The sequence below is a fragment of the Mustela putorius genome, unplaced genomic scaffold (genome assembly GCF_011764305.1).
Source record: "Mustela putorius furo isolate JIRA1106 unplaced genomic scaffold, ASM1176430v1.1 tig00003853_pilon_pilon_pilon, whole genome shotgun sequence".
In the NCBI taxonomy this organism is placed as follows: Eukaryota; Metazoa; Chordata; class Mammalia; order Carnivora; family Mustelidae; genus Mustela; species Mustela putorius.
Window position 1 is genome coordinate 16857233 of NW_025422005.1, and position 23811 is coordinate 16881043.

Below are 23811 nucleotides of genomic sequence, written 5' to 3' on the forward strand. Positions count from 1 at the left end.
GGGTCCCAGCTGTTCCACACATGTGCCTCTGGGGCGGGAGTGGGAGTGGGGTAAGATCTGTGTCTGGCTGGTATTTTTCAACTCAGAAAAAGCTGAGGTCGGGACGCGAGGGAAGGGACTCCAAGGAAAGGACTGTCAGCCTACAGTCCAAGACATGACACCTTAGCCTTGAGGCTCTGAAGTCTGAGCTTCTGCAAGAGCTTTGTCGACACAGACTCTTAACATCATACCCCAAACAGGCTCCTCTATTCGTGGATCAATTTTAATAACAGATTATTAGTTTACAAAAGAATTCTCCCTCTGATTCCTAAGAGCCCAGTCAGAGTTCAGCATTTTTCTTCATCTTAATTTTTACTTTTTCTCCAGCTACAGTGGTTTAGTGCTTTCTCTTTGTTCTTCCTCACCTTGTTCACCGAGATCCTGGCTGGCGGTTCTATCAGCAGAACTACAAAACCAAAAAGGCAATACAATTTTAGGGCTCTCCCTATGTCACCCAAGGAAGCAAGGGGTGTGTGTGAGGAGGGGAGACATGAAATAGAACGTAATATCTGGAGCCACAGAAACCAGAGTCCAAATTCCAGCTCTGCCCTCATTAGCTGTGTGGCCTTGAACCAATCACTCAAGTGGAAAATGGGATCATAACCCTGGCCAATGCGAGAGGCTAAAAGGTAATAAATAATAGGAAATTTGATGCCGGGCATGTAGTGGGCTTTTAATGCGTGGTCAAAAACATCACTGTGATTATTACTAATCAGTTGGCTAGACTCTAGGCCTCCCACATGGCAATGGACACCATGTGACAATGGTGTCAGGAGTCACGTAGCTGCCATCTCTAATGGGCCCTGTTGCTCCAAATAGCAGGCATGAAGGGAAAGGAGCTGGATTTGGAGCATGCAGAATGTCCTTTTCCCAACAGTAATAATCCCAAGAGCTACTATTTTTTGAGCCCTTATTCTGAGCTGAGCCATACTACATCCTCATGGTCAACCCTATGAGGTAGGCACTCTGTATCTCTCCAATTTTCAAAGATAAAGAAGCAATTCAGACAAGTTAAGTGACTTGCTCAAATTCCCATAATACTGGTAGGTAACAAAATCATAATAATAAGAATGGTGGTTTCTATGTGCCAGTCCATATGTGCTCAGGGCTTTTTTGTGGTATGGTTGTACAGGTTGTGCAGGCACTGCACAAGAGAGCCTGGCCCTAATGCAAGTTGGGGCTGAAACTTAGCTCCTGCTCCGTTTGCCTAGCTGGTGCAAGGCTATGTCTACTTGGAGGCAGCGAGACCTTTTTTCAATTTGACAAAGATACCATACGACCTATCAACTGTAAATAATAAAGTTGTTAATGCTTTGTTTATATTACCTTCTCTAATTCCTCAAAACAGCTCTGTAGACTAGATATTAATACTCCCTTTTTATAGATGAGGGAATTCAGGTCTGGAGAGTTCAGATCACTTAGCAAAGTCACTTTGTAAGTTGATAAAGCTAGAATCCGAACCTGATGCCAAAGCCCATGCTCTAAACCACGAGGCCACAAAGCTGGTCCCATCCCTAAGCGCTCAATAAGTGAATAAAGGAAAAGTACACAATCATCTGACTTTTACCTTAAAAAATATGGCAAGTCTAACGAGGCCCCAGGGCTATCAAGGCCCTTAGTAAGGTTGAAAACTCAATCAATCAGGAATTTGGAGTATTGTCTTTCAGTGCTCTGAACTGTGTGGCTTTGGGCTCTCCAAGTGTTTTTCAGGAGCTCAATTTCCTGGCCTGAAAGTGAGAGTAATATTGTAAGGAACATTTCTCATAATCGTTCGCGAACTGTGTGTGTGCATATGCAATAATCTTCACCTCCACCACGGGAGAAGGCATTACCATCACCCTTTCACTCAGGGGGGTGAGTGACATGCTCAGGGCCACACAGCAAGTAGGGCAGAGTGGGACATACGACCAGGGCTCCCAACTCCCAGCCAGTCTTGGGCTCCTTACTAAATACCTCGGGACTTCTGGAGCCCCTGCCAGCTGCCTGGAGGCCCAGACACCGCACCACGCACGTGCGAGTCAGATGGTACTGGAAACTGACATTAGTCACATGATCACACTGAGTGTTTTCAGAAGACGACGTGGCAGGAAGGAGCACTCTGAGAGGAGTCTTTGTTTGGCTCCCATGCCTGAAAACAAAACCTCTACCTTTGCAGGGGCTGGGACAGCACAGATTACAGTCTTGGGTGACGTAGGGCTCTCCCAGAGCTGCCTTATGCAAGGAGGTGACCTGGGAGGTATTTGGCGGCAAGGCCCCCTGACGGGGCTCAGCCTTCCTCTCACCCCTGGCTGTGGCAGGGTTCAAAGGAAATCCCATCTGTGAAAGCACTCTGCAAAGAGGTACGGTCCGAAGGCAGAGTGCTTTTCCTCCCCTCTGTGGATCTCACGAGGCTGACTGCACCTGTGCTCAAAGGACAGACTTGCCCAGCCTGTGATAAAATGTGGGCTGCAGGGCGCCTGGGTGGCTCAGTTGGTTGAGCAACTGCCTTCGGCTCAGGTCATGATCCTGGAGTCCTGGGATTGAGTCCCGCATTGGGTTCCCAGCTCCATGGGGAGTCTGCTTCTCCCTCTGACCTTCTCCCCTCTCATGCTCTATCTCAATTAAATAAAATCAAATCTTAAAAAAAAAAAAAAAAAGGTGGGCTGCGGCTCCCACCCACGCTGGATGCCTTCCGAAACAAAAATATGTACACGCACCGACTACCACCTGCCACTGTCTCCCGCTCTGCAGGCCCACCCTGCACAGGCTGCACACCCCCTTCCTGGCTGTGGGTATAGGACTCCTTATGTGGGGCAGCAGCTGTGGATGACAGGGAAGGGAGAAAGTGACAGACATACAGACCTTCCAGCGATTGCCACATTCATTGCATAAGACAAAAGTAGTCATGGGCTCATCAGCACTGCGTGTCTGCACCTGAGAGAGAGAAAAAGCGAGAGCTGGACCACTCCAGAATTCACCCCCATGCTCTAAGACCTGCCACGGCTCCCACTGTCTGCAGCAGTAGGACCAAATCCCAGAGCTCGGCACTGTTATTCCCGCCCCTCTCATCACTGAGAGCTCCCCAGGGTACCCCTCCCCTCCTCAGGCCCATCAGCTCACCTCCAGTGCCCCACTGGCTCAACCAGCCCTCTGCCCTTTTGCTTTTGTCCTTTATCCTTCAGATCAAATCACTCTTCTCTCGCCTCAAGGCTCATCTCCCACAGGAGTTATTTCCTGACTCGCCTCTGAAAATACCCCGTTCGTTGGCTGTGCCTCACTGATCAGAACTTTAGGGAGCTAGAAGCGCCCTTAAAGATCATCTAGTTCATTCCTTTATTTGTTTTTTTAAGTGGGCTCTACACCCAGCTCCCAGTGCGGGGCTCAAACTCTCGGCCCAGAGATCAAGATCTGAGCGAGATAGAGCAGGGATGATTCCCAATGAGCCACCCGGGCCCCCTCCCCCCGCCCCACCCTGTTCCTTATGATGTCAGAGGTGCAAGACTTGAGGCCCAGAGAGGAAAAGTAAGTTGAAGGTCAGCGGACCCCTGGGACACTTAATGTCCTGTTTCCCAGTTTCTCACGCCCTTGACCAAACCAGGAATATGCAGGAATCGGGCTTCCCCCAGCAAACCCCTTGCACTTACAGACTGAACAATTACTGTTCTGATTGTCTATAGCCAACCCTGGGCGCACATGAAGTGTTACTTTGCTGACACTGGGCTCTGCTGTAATGTCAGCTGGGAGTCTGTGGGGGTGGGGGACGGTAGTCGCCGGCTCCTGAGTGACCCCTGGGGCGGGCCAGGAGAGCACAGCTCAGCCCAGCTGCCTTACTGCAGAGCAGTAACACTGGAGCGACGATAACACTGGGGTTTCTCTGTGCAGAGCAAACTTGGCTAATGGGTGGTTTACTTCTGGTGGGAGGCAACGCACAGGAAACACATCACTCCACATGGAAATGGGCTTGGAAGAAAGCAGGAGGCTTGCACAAACATCTCTGAATTCCTGGATGGGAATGCTTTGAGAGACTCTTGCAGAATGGCAAGGCCGGCTGTATTTCTGCAGTGGCCACGAGGGTACACTGAGGGCAAGGTGCTCTTGGTAAGTTTTGCTTGCCCAGCAGATGGTAGAATGAATAGAGTTCTAGAATGACTACGTACAAATTAGAATCCAAGAAGAGTGGTGCCCCAAGCCCATAATATGGACAACCCAGAAACAGAAGGTGGTTCTTGGGTTTTAAGTCCTTCAGAGGAGGGGGTCTCCATAGCCTTCTGCGACGCCCCCCCCCCCCATGCCAGGACAGTGGTCTTCAGCCTTAGGACTTGCTACATGCCTTCAACTCAGTGAGCCATGTTGGCTATATTTCAGGCAGGCAGAAGTCTCGATCTGGGTTTGTTATTATCTCTGCCATTTAGGACTGTCTTGGCCACCTTGGACAAAGTTGCAAAGTTTGACCCTGTCTGGACCTCAGTTTCCCTATGCAGGAAATGAGGGAACCAAGTTTTCTGTTGCTAAGTTTCTTTCCAACCATCTGTGACTCTACAGAAACCCGTGCCTGATAAGTCTGGTTCCTCCTAGTCTTGCTTCAAGGCGGGCCAGAGCTTGCTGGCCAGGCCTCATAGACCCCAGTCTGGGTGATTCTACATGCAGGAGAACATTTTCTAGAAGCCACGGGAACAGCAAGACTTGGCCTTGTCTCTGCAGCCCGGAGTTTTAGTCCTTTCTCCCCCCACTCCTCCTGCTGCCTTTCCACCTCAGCGGCCCCACAGCCCCCGTCCCACACCTGGTTGTAGGTACAATTTTTCTTCTTGCATTTGCTGCACTGGAAAAGGTCAGTGGTGGTACCGCCCGTCTTGGCCATCTGGTGCTCACGGATAGCCTCCTGGGTCATGGCGTTCCTCAATTCCCTCAGCTCATCGCTGGCCATTTCCTGGAGAGAAAGGAGTCTGCCCTTCAGGGCTACAGAGTCCCAGGGACCCTGTCCCCGCCCCCCCTGCCCCACCGGGTTTCTAGAGAGCTTGACCAGAAGAGAAGGGAACATGCTGGATTGAGATCAAGGAGCTGGAGGGAGGCCTGGACTCCTGGCCTCGCCCCTGCTTGGAAAAGGCTGTACCCAGAGAGTCCACATCCTGCTTTGGGTGGGAAGGCAAACCTGTAGGCTCCGACTGGGCCCAGAGCAGGAGGGTGTGTGTGGGAGAGCAGAAGGCAAACAGCTTCCGCCCCAGGGTCAATAGCTTGTGTACATTTCCTCAGATCTGGTGCTCACACCCCCTGCTGGGGCCTTAGGTAGCCACCTGAGCCCTCCTGCTTGAATTGCCTGGATTGTGACCCCCTGATCTGTGCTGTTCCCCTTATCCTTCTGGTCTAGACTTGACCCAGGGCCTACCCAATCTGCAGTCATGGCCTAGTCCATTCTGCCTGCTGGGAACCTTGACGTGCTGCAGTTGCCCTGACCTGCATAGGACCCGAAGCTCCTGGGTTCACACAGCTAACTGCTTCCCTGCGTCACAGAACATCCTTCTCTTCAAGCTCCTACAGAACAGTCTCCCATCTCCCGTCCGCTGAGGTTGTTTGGGGAAGGGAGGATGGCCGGGAGCTAGTGTTCAAATGAGAACCTGGTGTGGGCTAAACTTTTCCATTGTCGCTATCTATTCCCGACTCCTTAAACCGTGGAAAAACGGTTTTGGCACAAAGGTTGGAAACTGCAGTGTGCTGATCGCTGCTTTGTCACCACTTGGGCTCCCTGATGAAATGTAGAGACCTCTGAATGCAAAATCCTAAGGGCAGACCTGGGGAATTTTACTAGTGCCCTTACGCTATTCTGGTCCTTGCCAATGTATAGAAGTCCAACCATATTCAGTTCAAGGACTAGGTCCTAACTGTGGGGAAGGGTGTACAGAAAAGTCAACCTGGGGCCATGTAAGCAAAAAGCAGCTAACTGGGGTGCCTGGGTGGCTCAGTGGGTTAAAACCTCTGCCTTCAGATCAGGACCCTGATCTCAGGGTCCTGGGTAGGGGCCCCGCATCGGGCTCTCTGCTCAGCGGGGACCTTGCTTCCTCCTCTCTCTCTGCCTGCTTGTAATCTCTGTCTGTCAAATAAATAAATAGAATCTTAAAAAAAGAAAAACCCAGCTAACCTTCATTTGGGGGGAAATCCAGAACCTAAGGCATTCATTCATTCGAAGCGTACTAGATGTCAATTTACTGAAAGCCTTTGACTGCATTTACAAGCTGGTGAACCGGCCTCGGGCTCACGGGAGCCTGATTTGTCGCGATCGCTAATTTCCATAGTGTAAATGCTCCTTCCATGGCCAATTTCAAGCTACTCATGTGGGGTAATTGAGCACAGAGCTAGGAATAGCCACACAGGACCACCTCTCTTGAGCTGGCTGGCAGGCCCTGACCTCTGAACTGCCCAACCGCTGCTTCTGAGCCCTAAGGATTCAGATATGCAGATGGGCCACCTGCCCCCAGGTAATGCTAATCTGGTAGAGTCGCCAGGTATATAACCAGGATTGCGAGATAGCCGAACAGGTACTTTAGGTGGAGGTACACACAGCACAGGGGGAAGCCCAGAGTAGGGTGGCTAACTGCTCCGGGGCAGGGAGTCTCATTGAAGAAACTGACACCTTAACTAGTCTTGAAAGATAAGCAGGAATTCCCGAGGGAAACAGCAGTTCTAGAGAAAGAAGAGTAGACACAAAAGAACAGCTGAGAATAACACACATTGGGAAGGGTGTGTGGGGGTGTGTTCAAGCTGGGAAATGTGGTGAGCAGTCAGATGGTGGAAAGGGGGTCTTGTGTACCAGCTACGAAACAGAACAGAAAAACATGCACTCACCAATCCATGTACCTGTCTCCGTGCTGCCTTACGGAGGCGGCCGCGCGACAAAGACACATGGAGTAAACACAGCATGGTGGTTTAGTACTGTAATAAGGTGGTGCATGAGGGCGGGGATAGAGCGGGAGAGGACACTGGTCCTCTGTGTACGCATCTTGACAGCAGGAACCCCAAAGGGGAACCCCATGAGTAGGAGCTGCGTGGCTATGGCCTGCCAGGCATGGGTCTCCATCCCGGGCTAGCAGTGCACAGACAGAACCTCCTTCCTCACAGGGCCAAGGGTATAGCCACTCAATGGCCCTAAAGAACATCTCAGAATCGACTCCATTCTGGGATGTTTCTGCGTAGAGAAGAGAAGAGGGAAGGAAGACTGAGGGAGGAACGAGAGAGACGTGGGACACAGAGAGGAACACCCACGTACAAGGGCATCCGCTCTCCCAGGCTCTCCCTGGTGGACGCTCCTGTCTCCTGAGCCAGAACATAGCAGGCTGTCCAGCCCCAAGCTGTTACTGTTCTTACTAGATCAAAAATGGTCTTATATTTCTTTTTTTAAAAAATTTTTAAAAGATCCAGGGCGCCTGGGTGGCTCAGTTGGTTGAGCGACTGCCTTCGGCTCAGGTCATGATCCCGGAATCCCGGGATCGAGTCCCACATCGGGCTCCCAGCTCCATGGGGAGTCTGCTTCTCCCTCTGACCTTCTCCCCTCTCATGCTCTCTCTCACTCTCTCTCTCAAATAAATAAAAAAAAAAAAAAATTAAAAAAATTTTTTTAAAGATCGTAATTATTTGAGAGCGAGCGAGAGAGAGAGAGCAAAAGAGCACAGAGGGAGATGGAGAAGGAGACTCCCTGCTGAGCAGGGAGCGAGACCTGGGGGTTGATCCCAAGACCCCGGGATCATGACCTGAGCTGAAGGCAGACACTTAACCGACTGAGCCACCCAGGCGCCCCTGGTCTTATATTTCTTACAGAAGCTTCCTGCCTGGGACCAAAGAGGACCCGGGATGAAGATCTCCTCTCATTTGATGCCTGGACGGTGGGCAGAGGGTAGGGTCCTTGGTGCCTGGCCCCATGGAGGGCTTGCTAGGTTCTTGGCTCGCTCCTCTGGGTCTAGTCAGACTCTTCTTGGCCATGGGTCAACCAACCATCTGATTCTCTTGCTCTGTCCTAGTGAACAGTCCTCATGTGGAGCCCTCATGTCGGGCTTGGCCAGTTACTTTGCTGGGATGTCTGGGGCCTGTCTTTGTCTTAATGTAGACACTCAGCTCTATTCTGACCTCTAGCTTATGGGAACTTGCTGGGTTTGGCTCGAACCTGTGTCTATACCTTGCTCTTGGTTCTCCTGGTCCTGGTCTCCCCATGCCTTGGATTGCCTGGAAGAGTGTCTTGGTAGCATTCCTACAAGGCACACGCACAGAAGTAGGGCTCGATTCCGGGACCCTGAGATCACAACCTGAGCGGAAGGCAGGTGCTTAATCCACTGAGCCCCCCCAGGTACTCAATACCAGCTATTCTGAATTAAGCCAAAAGAGAACCCTGGTCCACCTGTGCCAAGTTCCCCCATTTGAAGCTAAAACCAGGGCTTGCTCTTGTTTTGGGTATTTGAGGAAAGCAGTGAAGAGAGAAATTAATATACAACCACTACATGGTTCCCCCACCAACACGCGTGCATGCACACACACGCACAATAAATACCAAGTGCATTCCACACATTCCACACACCACACACACTACACATGACATACACCCACCACACATGCCACAAACACACACAGGCACACCCTTGCCAACAGCATCAGGGTTCCCAGATGTCCTGAGGCAGAGCCAGACTCCAGGATCCCAATGCACTGCCCCTCCCCTTGTCTGGGCCTCTCTGACTTGGCAGAGCTTGCCTCGAATCCTCTGGATCAGCCCAGGCAATCAAAGGCCACTCAGACCTGAGGGTGTATTCAAAAGGTGTTTCCAAGATGTGGGTTCTGAAATTCAATCTGGGTTCGAATCCTCACCCATCACTTATCAGTTGTGTGAGGCTTCAGTTTTCCTCATCTATAAAATGGAGATAAAGATTTCCTCTTCTGCAGCATGGTGTTTGGGGTTACATGAAATGGTCAGTAATTGAGTCTATCATATAAGAATTCTGGGGAGGGCTTTACCTATTATTATATTAACCTCAACACTCATATGTATTAACTCATTCAATCTTTCATGAGATAGCTATTATTATTATTATTATTATTTTTAAAAAGATTTTATTTATTTATTTGACAAACAGAGATCACAAATAGGCAGAGAAGCAGGCAGAGAGAGAAGAGGAAGCAGGCTCCCTGCTGAGCAGAGAGCCCAATGAGGGGCTCGATCCCAGGACCCTGGGATCATGACCTGAGCCAAAGGCAGAGGCTTTAACCCACTGAGCCACCCAGGCGCCCCTATTTTTTTTTTTTTTTAAGTAAGGGCTTGAAGTCAACCCTGAGACTGAGACCTGAACTGAGACCAAGAGTCAGACGCTTAACCCACAGAGCCACCCAGGTGTCCTATATTAGTTATTATTATTCTCCCTGTTTTACAGATGAGAAAACTGAGGCCCGGAGAGGTTAAGTCCGTTGTCCAAGAGCACACAGCTAAGTGAGAGGGCAGAATTCAAACCCATGCAGTTAGGCACAGTTCTGAAGCTTGCAACCACTGCACTTATTTCCTCGGACAGGGTGTTCCCTTTTCCTTCCCTTACTGACCCCTTCAAGCTGGGTCAATCCTTCCCTGCTCTAAGTTCCCGGGGTGGCTCTATCGTGGCACTCGCCACCTCTGAATTGAACGCAGTTGCAAATATGTCTGTCTCCCCAGCAGGGACTATGTTCCACAGAGACAGGGACTGCTCCTCTGCTTGGGCCCAGGATTACCCAAGGCAGAAGAGGGAGGCAGATGACCAAGCAGTGAAGAGTGGATGTTGTAGGGCCCAAGAGCTTGCCTCGCAGCTTCAACATTTTTTTTTTTTTTAAGATTTAGATTTTTTAAAAGTGATCTCTACACCCAACGTGGGGCTTGCACTCAGAAGAACCCTTGAAATGAAGAGTCACACACCCCACGGACTGAGCCAAACGCACCCCTGGTTTTGACGTCTTCTAGCTGGGTGTGCAGGCAAACTAGTGAACCCTTCCGAGCCTCAGTAACCTCGCCTGTAAAATGGGGATACTAAGCTCAGAGCTTGACCTCAGATGCTGTGAAGATACAACTGGACAATGAGCCTAAGGCACTTAGCACCGTGCTTAAGTCATAGTAACTGTGTTCACTATCCTGATGGTCCTGAAGCCTGGAGGGATGGGAAGTTGGAGAGGGTCTGGCTGAAAAAGCCCCCAGCTCATCACCGTCACAAGGCACAGAGGTGGGCAAAGCTGGAGGGTCCTGGCCTCCCACCCCGCCAGACAGGGGTCCTAGCCCCACTCTCACCTCCGCCGTCATCTTGGCAATGAGCCCAGCAGAGATGGCCCCGCTGAGCACGTTCCTCCTCAGGCTGGGGTTCCTGGGGTCCTTGAGGTTGCTGATCCGGCTGCGTACCCGGTTCCGGTACTTCATGTCTGTGCTCTTGAGCTCCTGGTAGATATGTGACCAGATATGTCAAGGACCAGTGAGCCACTCATGGAGGGGCACAGAAGGATGGGGAGCCACTCCCCAAAGCCCAAAGAACCGCAGGACCTTCTGTTCCTTTCCTTGGACTTGTACAGGGGTTGGGCACCTAAGTGGCTGCTGACCCCTGGAGAGGGGATTTCACTCAGGCATTTGGGGTCAACAATGCATCAGGGACGGGCAACGGTCTCCCCAGTGAGATCAGACCTTAACGAGTGCTGTTGTGTCAGGGCTCCCAGGGATGGGCCTTGGGGGTTTGTCTGACTCTGGTGAGTCACATGACTTCTCTGTGCCTCAATTTCCTTATTTATTTATTAAGATTTTATTTATTTACTTGACAAAGAGAGACACAATGAGAGAGGGAACACAAGCAGGGGGAGTGGGAGACAGAGAAGCAGGCTTTCCCGCCGAGCAGGGAGCCCAATGCGGGGCTCGATCCCAGGACCCTGGGATCGTGACCTGAGCCAAAGGCAGACGATTAACAACTGAGCCACCCAGGTGCCCTAGATTTCCTTATTTACAAAATATCGGGCTACAACAAGGATTTAGCAAGCTGCACTGCATGATCCACTAGCCTAGGGTCTGGGACATGGAGTGCTCAACACTTAGGGGCTATGAAGATGAGAACGGTGATGAAGACAACCCCAGTTTTGCAGGACCACTGGAAGGCAGGCGTCCAGCTATCAGAGGAAAACAGAAGACGAGGAGCCTCATGTTGAAGCCTCAGAGAGGTATTGCAAGAAAGACATCATTTTGTTCAATTATGTTCCCAACATATTCGAGCATAGAACCATCTCCCCCTGCGCCTATCCCCTAGGAATACCTATTACCATGCCACGGAACCCACTCTGGGAATTGCTGGTCAGAGTTACTTCTCATGAACATAGAAGGAAGCTGAGGCTTAGAAAGGATGCAGCCATGCTCAAGGTCACAGGGCAAATTCCCGGCAGAGACAGGGTGGGAAGCCAGCCGGTCATGCTCTCTCCACTCTCCCCCTCGCCAGGCAGGAAGTGGCCCTGACCGGGACAAAATGGAGCCCAGGCCTGGGGGGTCACTGACCCCTTCTGAGGAGCGCAGCCCTCTGGCTGCCATGTTACTGCGAGCTTTCTCCAAACAGGACAGATCTTTTGGGGACCCAGAGCCTTCAAGCCCCTAGAACTCATCCTCCCCTTTATCTCCCACCTTTTAAGAACACAGAGATAAAGGGCTTGATGGAGGAAGGGAAGGAAGACAGGCCGGGGAGTGGAATGAGGTACCAGACCACCAGCGTCTGTTTCCAACTGGGCTTGAACGTTGAGGGGACCTGTTTGGAGGGAGGGACAATTGCTTGGAGAGAATAAAGATGAAGCTCAGAGTTTTGCTCTGTGTTCCTGAATCACTGAGACTGATGAAAACGTATTTGGTGCGGAGTTCCATAGCCCAAGATGTGCTGGTTCATAATTAAAGGACAGCGGAGGGGAGGTCCCAGGAAGTTATGCGGGAGGATATCCAGGTGGGCTTCACACAGGAGGTGGCAGGAGGGGAGAAGGTCAGACTAGACGGAGCAGGGACCTCCCCAATAGACCCGACTGAGCTCCCTAGGAGCCCCAGAGGTTCAAAAGGGTCACTCACAACTCACTGCCACTCTCAGAACCCCTCTCCCCTGGGGATCCTGTCCCCCTCCCTCTACACCTCTTTCATATGCTGTGGGGCACCGCAAAGAGGGAGTTCTTTCCCCCAAACAACAATCTTTTGGTGCAATGGGCCCACACGACTTGGGGGGGGGTCACCTCCTCTGTCTACATAGCCCCCTTTCAAAGAGTAGGAGGATGGGTCATACGGAAAGAACTCAGGACATGGAATCCAAAGGCCAAGGTTTTCAGTCAAGCTGTGACACCCAGTCGTTCCTGAGCCTCAGTTTCCTGATCTGTAAAATGGGAGCAACAGCCCGTCTCATAGAGACTGTGAGAAGGGACAGACTAGGAAGTGTCGGCTGCTCATCACAGGGCCTGCTACCCAGCAGAGAATCCATCTTCAGGGGAGAGAAGAGGGAGAAGGCTGAGCATGAGGAATGCTGTCTTCCCTGTCTGTTCTGATACTTGACCCTGCAACCGAGCCACATGACGACATGGCCTGTCTAGCACGGTGGCGGCTGAGCTCTCGATTTCTAGAGTCACGCTTCCTGGGTTCAAATCCCAACTCTACCACGACTATTAGCTGCATGAGCTTTGGCGAGTGACTTAACCTCTCTGAGCCTGTTTACCTCCCTCGTAAAATGGGATTAGTCAGGGGCCTCCCTTGCGGGATTGTCTCAACCTTGAAGGAGGTGCTGCTCAGGAACAGCTTAGCAAAAGAGGCTGGCGGGTGCAAGACTTACTAAATGTTAGCTAGAATTAAGAACTCCGGTTCAGAGGCAGAACAGGGGGCTGTCCCCAGAGCCCGTCCCCTCCCCCTCACTGTCCCAGGTCCCTTGCACTTGGGAGACTCTGCCACCGGACAGAGCACCGGGCACCCACAGCCCTGGCACAACTTAAGGATATGATCTTCGATTTCCGACGCCATCTTGTCACAGTTGACTCCATAGTCCTTGTAATCGTCTGTAAGAGATTCAGGAAGCACAGGCGTCAGCCAGACATGACCTTGGCAGTGGAGCCTGCCCGTACCAGAGACTGGAGTGTTCTGTGCCACTCCTGAGAAAGACCACATCTCATCTGCCCTCCTAGAAGCCCTGCCCTCCTCCGCCCCCAGCCCCGGCCCTCTCACCTTCCGCCTTCAAGGCTGCTGAGAGCATCTCCACACACTTGTCCCGCACAGAGTCCCCCGTGAGATAGCACGGTGCCAGGAGGCAGACAGAGGGGGCGAAGGTGGGGGTCAGGGGGCTGCTGGGTGTTTTGGGGGTCTCTGCTTTCGATTTGCTGCTGTTTGATCTGAGGATGACAAACAGTAATAGACATTTGCACATTAAGTGGATAAAGCTTTCCCTGAGCACCATTCTGGACGTTTTCATGGGTGATCTCGCTTAATCCTCACACAACACGGTGAGGTAGGTGCTATTTTTAGGGGCTTGACATGGATCATCTCATTTAATCCTCATGACAACCCCTCGAGGCTGCTTCTCTTCTTACCTCCCCGTTAGAGTTGCATTTTAAAGTGAATCGTAGAGCTAGCCGCAATCACGATAATTTGACTCAGGTCACATGTGTGGAGGCCAGAACTGAAACCCAAGCAGTTGAACTCAGGCGCCCAGACTCTTAACCAAGCGCTCTGCTCTGCAGGTCACAGAATGTTGTACCACCACGTGAAACCACACTATGATCCGTTAGACACCGTGCTAGCTGCTCTGTCTTCTCACTGGACCATTTACTCACTCGTTCAGTGAATGCTTAGTAGGCCCTTATTCTGTAGGTCCAGTGCTAGGAACAAGGGGTAAAGCAGAAAAGTCAGCAAAGCTCCAATCCTCAAGGAGCTGACAGTCTAGTGACGGGTGCCTTTAGCACCACTGAAGAGAGTTGGCTTTTACCCAGTGCCAGGTGCTGCAGGAACATTTTCTAATCAAATCCTCAAAGCGGTCCTAGGTGGTAGATACTGTCCTCCTCCTCATTTGCAGATGAGGAAACAGAATTACACCACTGAGACTTGAACTCGAGTCTGTCTGAGTCCGAAGTCTACTCTTAACACCCAAGAGAGACTGCCTAAGAAGGATCTCGTTTTGAGGACGCCTGGGTGACTCTGTTGGTTAAGCTTCTGCCTTTGGCTCCTCATTCTGGGTTCCTGGGACTGAGTTCTACATTGGGCTCCCTGGGGAGACTGCTTCTCCCTCTGCCTGCAGCTCCCCCTGCTTATGCTCTTTTTCTCTCTGACAAATAAATAAAATCTTTAAAAAAAAAAAAAGAATGATTTCATTTTGGTTTGGGCTTAAAACCCCACAAGTATATATACATGTATGTACAGACGACTGGCAGGATAACTTTGCATCTTAGCGTGGGCTGCTATAACAACATACCAAAGACTGGGTGGTTTGCACCATAGATATTTCCCACAGATCTGGAGACTGGGAAGTCTGAGATCAAGGTACTGGACGGAGCTTGCTTCCTGGCTTGTAGACAACTACCTTCTTCTTCTTCTTCTTTTATTTTTTTAAGATTTTATTTATTTATTTGTTTGTTTATTTATCAGAGAGAGAGAGCACAAGCAGGGGAGGAGGCAGAGTGGCAGGCAGAGGCAGAGAGAGAAGCAGGCTCTCCACTGAGCAAGGAGCCCGATTCGGGACTCGATCCCAGGACCCTGGGATTGTGACCTGAGTCAAAGGCAGCAGCTTAACTGACTGAGCCACCCAGGCATCCCACAACCATCTTCTTGCTACGTCCTCCCGGGGCACAGAGAGTGAGCAAACTCTCAGGTTTCTCTCAAAAGGACACTAATCCTGTCGGATCAGGGCTCTGCCCTCATGACTTCATTTAGTCTTCATTACTCCCATAAAGGGTCTATCTCCCAATGCAGTCACTTTGTGGCTGGGGGCTTCAACACAGAAACATTCAAACAGCAACACCTTGTTAAGAGCAATAATTATTATTATTACTAATTATATAATTAATTATTGATCATAATAATGAGTAATTATTAATTATCTTTCTGAGGTGGAGTTATATTAGATTTCAATCTCATCTTTGCTTATCCAGATTTTCTATATCTTCCCTGAAGAGCATATCTACTTCTGTAATAAGAAACTCTTTGGTTTTTTTCTTTAAAAAAAGAAAATTGATAATCACGAGTGGTCACTCTAAGCGGATGGCTCAGACGGGCTTCCTGTGTTCCTGTTCTCAGAGAGCTCCCAGCAAATGTGGAAGCAACCCGTGTGTCCAGAGAGAGATGAATGGATACACGGAATGCGGTATGGAATACAGTGGATGACCATCCAGCCACAGAAAGGAACGGAATCCTGAGATACACTACAACATGGATGCCATGAACGGAAGACATGGTGGGTGAAATGGGCTGGATACAAAAGGACAGATACTGTGTGATCCACTCACACAAAGTACCTGGAGTCATTACATCCACAGAGACAGGAAGTAGGATGGTGCTGTGGGGGCTGGAGGAAGGGGGAAATGGGGTCGGGTTTCAGTTTGGGAGAATGAGAAAGTTCTGGAGATGGGACAGTGGTGGGGTTGTACCACAATGTGAATGTACTTAACGCCGCGATACACTTAAAAATGGTTAAAATGGCTAAATTTTATGTTATATATATTTTGATCCAATTAAAAAAAAATCTGTCTAGGAATCTTTAAAAAAAAAATCCATCTAGGAAGTTTAAGGAGTAAAAATAACCACACAGCTTGACATATGCAATGATAAGTAATCTGTTTTTATATATTTGGCAAATCTTAATGCATTCGAAATGATAAAATATCTTTTTTCTTACACTGAAAGAAAAAGATTGAAATGCACATTTTGTTATATATATTTTATCACGATAAAAAAGCTTAAAAAAAAAAAGAAGTACTGATACATGCAACCAAAAAATCTAGGCTGAAACTTGGACTGTTGTTGGTCCCTTTTGAGTCCTTGCAAAGAGGGTGCTGGGCGAGGGAAGAGGCACCCGCCAGCATCCTGTTGGTGACCTGTGCGAATCAGTATCACAATGCCAGCCCTTTGTAACCACGCAGCCTAAGAAAGCTCAAAGAGGTCCCACACTGCAGTGCAACTCTGTTCAAGTTCCACAAGGTCCACAAGTTCCCAAGGGATGGGAGCTGGCCACAGGAGGAGCGGACGGGAAGATGCATTCATGGCAGAAATGCACAGAAGCATGAAACCCATGTTTTGCGTGGGCAGTGTTGAGGGGCTCAGGGCACCTGGGGTGTGAGGCTGAGGGTGTTGGAGAGAAAGGACAGGACTTGTTAGGGGTTTGTTTAAAAAAAAAAAAAAAAAAAGGTAAAAGCCAAAGCCATCTTTTATTGCTTGTTTGCTATCTCTTCTTCTCCATAACCCTGACCGTGGCAAGTTCCTGGCCCCATTTCACAGATGAGAGGATGGAGTGATAGTTCCACAACTCCCTCCCTTTCAGAGCTGCTTCTACACTACTCTTGGGGTGGGGGCCAGGCGTCAAGATGCCTTCACCTTTGTTTCCTTCAGTAACCCATCAGGATCAGCCAGCCAGTCCTTAGGCCTCCTCGGAAAAACTGACACACAAGGGTTGAAGAAATTAAGGTCCCTTCCTCCACCCCAGAATCTTAACCCACTGAGCTCTTGTGGAAGGTCCTAAAGGGCTGCTGTATTTCTTAATTCCAGAGAGCACCATTTATATTGCCAGCTCGGTATCTTCTGGAGTTGTACACTGCACAGCCTGGGCAGCTGCACCAGACCTCTCTGGAGTTATGGATGTACTTCATCCCCTCAGGAAGATGATGACGGGCTTCTGAAAATTCAGGCCCAAGAAGTTGTGTCTGAGAGTGAAGCTGACTGAGTAGCCTAAGCTTTCTAGTGTTAAAAAGCTGGGGTGACAAGAAACATCCAACATCCTGCTAGGTACTCTTCAATGTAAATTCTGCTGGAGACCTTGTTGTTCCTCAGCCTTTGCTGTTTGGCTTGATCTGGCTTGGATGCCTTCTGTCACCACAGACAATCTTGGATCACTGGGATTTTTGTATTCTCCGGAACCTTGAGATTCCTCAAATGTTCCTAAGTGCTACCTCAGGACTGAGGCGGGCTGGGGAGGGAGGGCTTTGCTCTTGTAAGGTTTATATTTTGAATTATGAAAAATTTTGTCCAAAGGGATTTCTTAGCTTTTATTTATTTTTTTAAATGCAGTTTGAAACTTTCTGTTCTAGATAAATTTACCCTGGATTTGACCCAACCCTCCCTAACAAGTGAGTGGCCTTTCGGCAGGGCACAGGCCTTGGGAACCCCAGCTCTAGCCTGCTCTCTGCTGGAGTCAGATCTCAGTGGGAGGGAAAGGTGTGAGCGAGAGAGGGCTGGGAAGCGTGTAAAGTCTAGAGCTTAAGGAGCTGCCTGCAATCAGTGGGAATCTCCCCCACATTCAACCCTAGTCCTAGCCACTGGGCTCTCACCTACACAGCCAAAATAACCCCAAAGCTGGTCTCCCGGCAACCTCTTGCCCCCCTTACAATCCATTTGCCACACAAAAGCCTGGGGAAACCTTTCAAACACGGCAGATCTCATCACTCCCTGCTTCTGGCCCTCTAATGGCTTCCAGTTATTTTCAGCATAAAGTTCACCATGGCCTCCCAGCCCCCTTGACATTGGCCTCTGCTTCCTCTCTGACCTAATCTCATGCCATGCTCCCCTTTGGTTCATAGAAGCTTCTCCACTGCACTGCTTCTTTCTCTTTCTTAAATATACCTGTCACTCCCACCACAGTGCCTTTGCACTGGCTGCTCCCTCCTCTGGGAAGGCTCTTCCTCCTCCAGATTTCCTTATGACTGGGCCTCTTCCCACCAGTCAGGTCTTAGCTCCAGTATCACATCCTCAGGGAGGCCTCCCACAATCAGCCCAGTCAAGCAGCCTATGCCTGCCCTGTAACTCCCTAGCATGTGACCTGATTTCTTTCATTCATAGCACTTATCCAAGTCTAGAATTAACTTGTTTGTGTGTTTATAAGCATTGTCTGCCTCCATCTCCAGATTACAGGTTTCAGAGTATAGGAACCCTTTTGGCTGGTTCACCACTGTTTCCAGCACCTGGAATAGCATTCTGGGCCAAAACTCGATGAGTCTTTGTTAAATGCATGAATATAAGATGAGTTGAGAAATTTGGCCACAAAGAGATAAAAGGCACATCCAGGAGGCCTAGATAGAGCTGAACTGGGTGGGTGACAGGTCCTCTTTGGAAAGATAGAGACCCTACTCTCTGAGATTAAGAAAGTGATCTCTCTCTGAGCCAGAGTCTGTCACCTCCCACCACCCAGGTCAGCCCATCTCCAGCCCTTCTCCAGCTGTGATGGAGCCCTAGATTCTTCCTGGTGCTGGACCTCACTGAGCTACATGCCCCATCACCATATCCTCAATGTCTAGGATTCTCCAGTGGAGACCCGACAGTGGAGCCTGGAGGACACATTGCTTGGAAGGACACATAATAACAAATGACAGCTTCCTCAAGGGAATGCCTACACTAAGGTGGTATATTTATTAAGGGCCCAAGCTGCTCCAGAGCCAAACTCCAAGGCTCAAGTCCTGACACCACCGCTTTGTAGCTCTGTGACCCTGGGCTAGTAATGGGGATGAAAACAGTACCCATCTTAGAGAGTTTCTGATAGGATTCTAGTACCCAGGAGAATTCTAGTAATGAAGGGTTAGGTAATTTACCTAGATTGCCACATTAAGTGTGAGTATTATTACCAAGGATTATGTACTTACTGAGCATTTATATGGGTTGGGAACAGTGTTAAGCATTTTGTTATTTCATTTAATCCTCGTAATGACCTGGGGAAGGGTCCTAATTGTCCCCGTCTTACAGATTAGTAGGCTGAGGTTCAGAGAGCTGAACTGACTTGTCCAAGGTCATCCAACCAGCAAATGGCAGAGCCACACCACAAACCGAGATCTTCGGCTTCCAAATTCTTTTCAGTACATCTCACTGTGTTTCTACAAGGCAGAAAGTTTTTCAGGGTCCCCTAACCCAGGCTAGGTTAGGCTGCCTGTTGCTTTCTTCTCACCACCTTCTAGGCAGGGCACTCCCAGCCCCGGTCCCTCCCCTTGGCTAAGAGCTGGCTGGCTGGCTGGCCTTCCTGTCTCGGTGCATTTCAGGCAGGCAGCCTCATTTTGCTTTCAGTGCACACGATCGGGAACAGCGACAAACTGCAGGGAAGGCATCACTGGCGGGGGTTGGGGTGGGGCGTTGGATTTATCAACAGCTTCCTTCTGCTCCCCGGATGTGCCAGCGCCAGCCCCACAGCCTGTGATCTGACATCACCAAGCCCATAGAAAAATTCAACCCCAGATCGGAGCGGAGGCACCTGGAGGCCCGCTCGCTGCTCCTGCGCGCCACCTCGAGGACATTGCAGTTACTACACCGATAGGAAGCCCAGCTGCTGGGTGAAAAGTCCACAATTCAGAGAGCTGGCTAGGCTCTCCATAAGGTGCAGCCTTCCTCCTTGTCACAGGGGTGCACTGCGGGGTTTGCTCCCTGATGCCCCAGCTACAGTTCCCAGAGCACCACGTTCACTCATAGTACAGCTTTGCACCTTCCAGTCCCACTGCCCGACAGGCCCTCTCCTGGCTTGTCCACCGAACTCCTTCTCATCTCTCAATTCTGAGCACAAATACATTATCTTGGAGGAAGTCTTCTTTGACTTCTCAAGTCATATTGAGACTCTTCCTATGTCCCCATTGAATGTTACATCTTCAATTTTTTTGTTTGTTTGTTTGTTTAAGAAGCATTTGGGAAACAAAAACAAAAAGCATTTTGGTGTCTGCCTCTATGTCAGTGATTTGCCACATGAAGGCAGAGATCATGAGTTTACACCTTTGCCTGGGCTTAGAGGCTGCAGCTGGTGGGCTCCAAATGAATTTTGTTTGGCCTACTGTGTTGCAGAAAAATATGAATACATCATCCATATTTAAAATTGGGAGTTTTAGGGGCGCCTGGGGGGCTCAATGGGTTAAAGCATCTGCCTTTGGCTCAGGTCATGATCTCAGGGTCCTGGGATGAAGCCCTGCATCAGGCTCTTTGCTCAGCAGGGAGCCTGCTTCCCTTCCTCTCTCTCTGCCTGCCTCTCTGCCTACTTGTGATCTCTGTCTATCAAATAAATAAAATCTTTTAAAAAATTAGGAGTTTCATATGAACATGTAGATGTCCAGCTTTCCTTAAAAAATAGGACGACATGCCATGCAGGGCCTGCATTTCCACAAAGCAACAAATAGCTGTGCTGGATAGTGAGTGCCCCCTTCAGTCTGCCATGGTCTCCACTAGTCTCCCACTGTATGCACATGACCTTGGTCCTTGGAGCATGTTAGGTTTGCAAGGAGGTCCTCAACAAACGTGCTCATTGGATGGATGGATGGATGGATGGATGGATGGGAAAGATGAAATCGAGAGGGAGAGTGTACAGGAAACTGTGTGGTAGTAGATAAGGTGGATTTACAAGACTTCCTTGTATTTCTCTGGATTCCCCACCCCCAATATGGAACAAGCAGGAAAGGGCACAACTGCTCTAAGGACAAACGTATTCTGCTTGACTGACCTTCAGAAAAAGAATGTATTACAGGAGGGAGTCAGGAGACTTCAAGGTCAAAAGGCTAAGTCAGGAAAGGAATACAGAGGTATAAAACCTTACACAAATATGGAATGTTTTTCTTATAATATCACACCCAGAACTGGACTAGTGGGTCAGTGTTTCCTTTTGGGATAGAACAATCCTTCCTTATGCAGGTCTGTCCTTCATGTTCCAGGACATTTAGCATCTCTGGCCCCTGCCTAGTAAATGCTGTACTGTTCCTGCCTCTCTCCCACTGCAGACGGAATGTTCGTGTCCTCCATTAAGTCATATGTTGAAGCCCTAACTCCTAATGTGATAGAATTTGGAGGTGAGGACTTTGAGCGGTGATTCGGTTTAGATGAAGTTAGGGCCCCATGATGGGATTATTGGCCTTATAAGAAGAAAAGAGACCAGAGCTCACTGTGTGTGTGTGCGTGTATCTGTGTGTGTGCGTGTATGTTGTGCAGACACAGAGAGAAGGTGGCTATCTGCAAACCAGGCAAAGGGCTGTCATTGGGAACTTAGTTGGCTCATACCTTGGTGTTCCCATCTTCCAGAACTGTGAGGAATAAATGTCTGTTGCTTAAGTCCATGATATTTCGTTATAGCAGTGTGAACTAAGATACCCCGCGTCACAGTCGTCACTGTGACCAAAAATACCTCTACGAATTTCTAAATGACTCTCCACTGACAACCACTGGTGCAGAACCAGGATGACCCTGGGTCCTCCATTCTTAGGCCTCACTCATGGAAGACATCACCAGTTGACCACAAACTCTTCCCTTCAGAGGCAGGATATGGCCTCAGACTCTGACTCGAAGCCGCAGCACTCCCCAGATCCGCCACTCATCAGCAGGCACCTGGCGGCCATTTTGGACTATAGCAGTACAGCACCCCATCAATATCCCAGGCCTGTTTAATCTTCAGAAACCTTAAACCGCCTAATTTTTGTGCCTCTTCTTTTCTTTCCAGTGGTAGTCTCACTGGTACATTAGACCTAAAATAACTGTGCGGCTCCACACATAGTCTCCTGGAAGCCAACACCTTTACCATTCTAGCCTAGTTGCCCCGGCATCCAATATGGCCCCCAGACATGACTTACTAGCTTTGATCCACCTCTACGTCACTTCCTCCTGCTCTGACCTCCCCTTGGACCACAGCTCACACTCCCTCTTTCAGTCACAATCACTCCTTAGCCACCTATCAAGGTCTGTGGCTTCAAATGCTAGATCCATACTAATGAGTCTGAAACTCAAATTCCAGCCCAGACATTTTTCCTGAATTCTAGCTTGGTCTACCCTAAGTGCCTTCAACTTCTCCATCTGAATGACTAGGACACGCCTGAAACCCAACACATCCCCACCTCAGCTCTGTATCACCTGCTGCAGCCTGAGTTAGACGCAGTCTTCCCCATTCAGTCTTTGCCAGCGCTCAAGAGAAAAGTCTTGGAGTCATCTTGACTCTTGATATTCTCCAGTATCCCTCCCCAGCCTGTCGGGAAACCCACCGTCATTTCTTGCCCGAATTACTGAGTAGCCTCCTGGCTGGGCTCTGCCCTGCCCTTGGCCCTGACAGCCCGTTCTCAGCACAGCAGCCGAAGGCATTCTGATAAATTCCCTCGCAGGGCTCCTGTTCGACTCTGTCCTCCAACTCTCCCACCTCACTTTTCTACTCCAGCCCTGGCCACTTCACCGCCTCCTGACCCTGCCACTCAGGGTCCTGGCTTGGAATGACCCGGAGATCTGCATGGCTCATTCCTTCATCTCTTTGAAAGGTTTTTTCAAAGGTCACTGTTCAAATGACCATCCTTCCCAACCCCCTCACTCTGCCCTGTTGTCTCCACAATGCTCGTCACCTTCTAAATCATCACCTGATTTATTTATTCTATGGATTGCCTCTCACGCCTTGTTAGAATATAGGCCTCATGACTGCAGAGATTTTTCTTTTGTTCATTGCTGTGTTTATCCTTGGCACCTAGAACATTTCCTGGCACATAGTTGCCTCTCAATAAATATTTGATGAATAAATAACTTGCTGACTTATGCTATTTTGGGTAACTAAAATACAGAGATCCCACTCCAGGGATAAGTTCTCCAGACCTCTGTCCTCACTGGGTTCAACTTGACCTTGAGAATATTCCCTAGATAGTGTTGGGGCAATAGTGACTGGTCAGCCACCCCAGTGAAGGAGCCATCCCTCTGATTCAGGATCCCATTCAGTCTTCCTGTGTAGGTCCTAGAGTCTGCAAAGAACATAATATACAAGGCTTTCTGCTTTCCTCTGCCCCCAGGCTGTTTCTAGAAAAGCAGAGAGGGGAACACATGCTGAACAGCACCTCTGGGATGGAGAAGCCCATGGCTTCTTTTACCTTTCCATCGGTGGCCTTTTTGGAGAAGAGCTGGCTGAAGACTTGGAGTCCACAGAGTCTCTCCTGAAAGAAGAGAAATTGGAGATGAGACTCTTTTAAGTTAGCACCAGGACGGATCTCGAGAGCTCAAAGGCTGGGGACAAAGCTTCTGGGAGCCAGGCCTGCTGGGCTGAGAGTAGTGGAACCCACCTGGACCACAGCTGCCTGGAGACGAAGCTGCAAGTCGTGCGGGCTGGACACCTGCCCCTACCCTCCACTGAATGAAGCAATCAAGGGAAGGAGGTCTTATACGTGCCATGTACATTATGTGTGTTATGCATGTGTTACTAAAGGTTGTTTTTTTGTGTTTTTTGGGAAAGATTTTATTTATTTATTTGACAGAGATCACAATCAGGCAGAGAAGCAGGCAGAGGGGGGGTGGGGGGAAGCAGGCTCCCTGCTGAGCAGAGAGCCCAATGCGGGGCTTAATCCCAGGATCCTGGGATCATGACCTGAGCCAAAGGTAGAGGCTTTAACCCACTGAGCCACCCAGGCGCCCCTAATGGTTTTTTTTTTTTTTTAAGATTTTTAATTTTTAAGTAATCTCTATACCCAGACTGGGGCTTGAACTTACAACCCTCAGATCAAGAGTCACGTGTTCTACCAACTGAGCCAGCCAGGCACCCCTACACCTTTATTTTGTGTTACTAATTATTATTCATTAATTCTCAGCAGACTCCCCTCCTCCTTGCTGTCAGGCAGGCCTTGGCTAGCTGGAGTCCATGGAGACTGGCATTCCTG

General features: G+C 49.6%; 1 protein-coding gene across 2 annotated transcripts in view; it reads right to left on the reverse strand.

Annotated features, from left to right (window-relative positions):
- Positions 1-246: 246 nt before the first annotated feature.
- Positions 247-23811, reverse strand: part of TCEA3 (transcription elongation factor A3) — a 37164-nt gene continuing 13599 nt past the window's right edge. For both annotated transcript variants that reach the window (XM_013047827.2, XM_004741207.3), the window contains 7 exons: positions 23032-23094; positions 13214-13377; positions 12991-13047; positions 10295-10449; positions 4799-4945; positions 2881-2952; positions 247-445 (listed from right to left, as the gene is read on the reverse strand). In XM_013047827.2, the coding sequence (XP_012903281.1) occupies positions 437-445; positions 2881-2952; positions 4799-4945; positions 10295-10449; positions 12991-13047; positions 13214-13377; positions 23032-23094 (667 nt within the window). In that variant the 3' untranslated portion in view covers positions 247-436. The remainder of the gene's footprint in view (positions 446-2880; positions 2953-4798; positions 4946-10294; positions 10450-12990; positions 13048-13213; positions 13378-23031; positions 23095-23811) is intronic.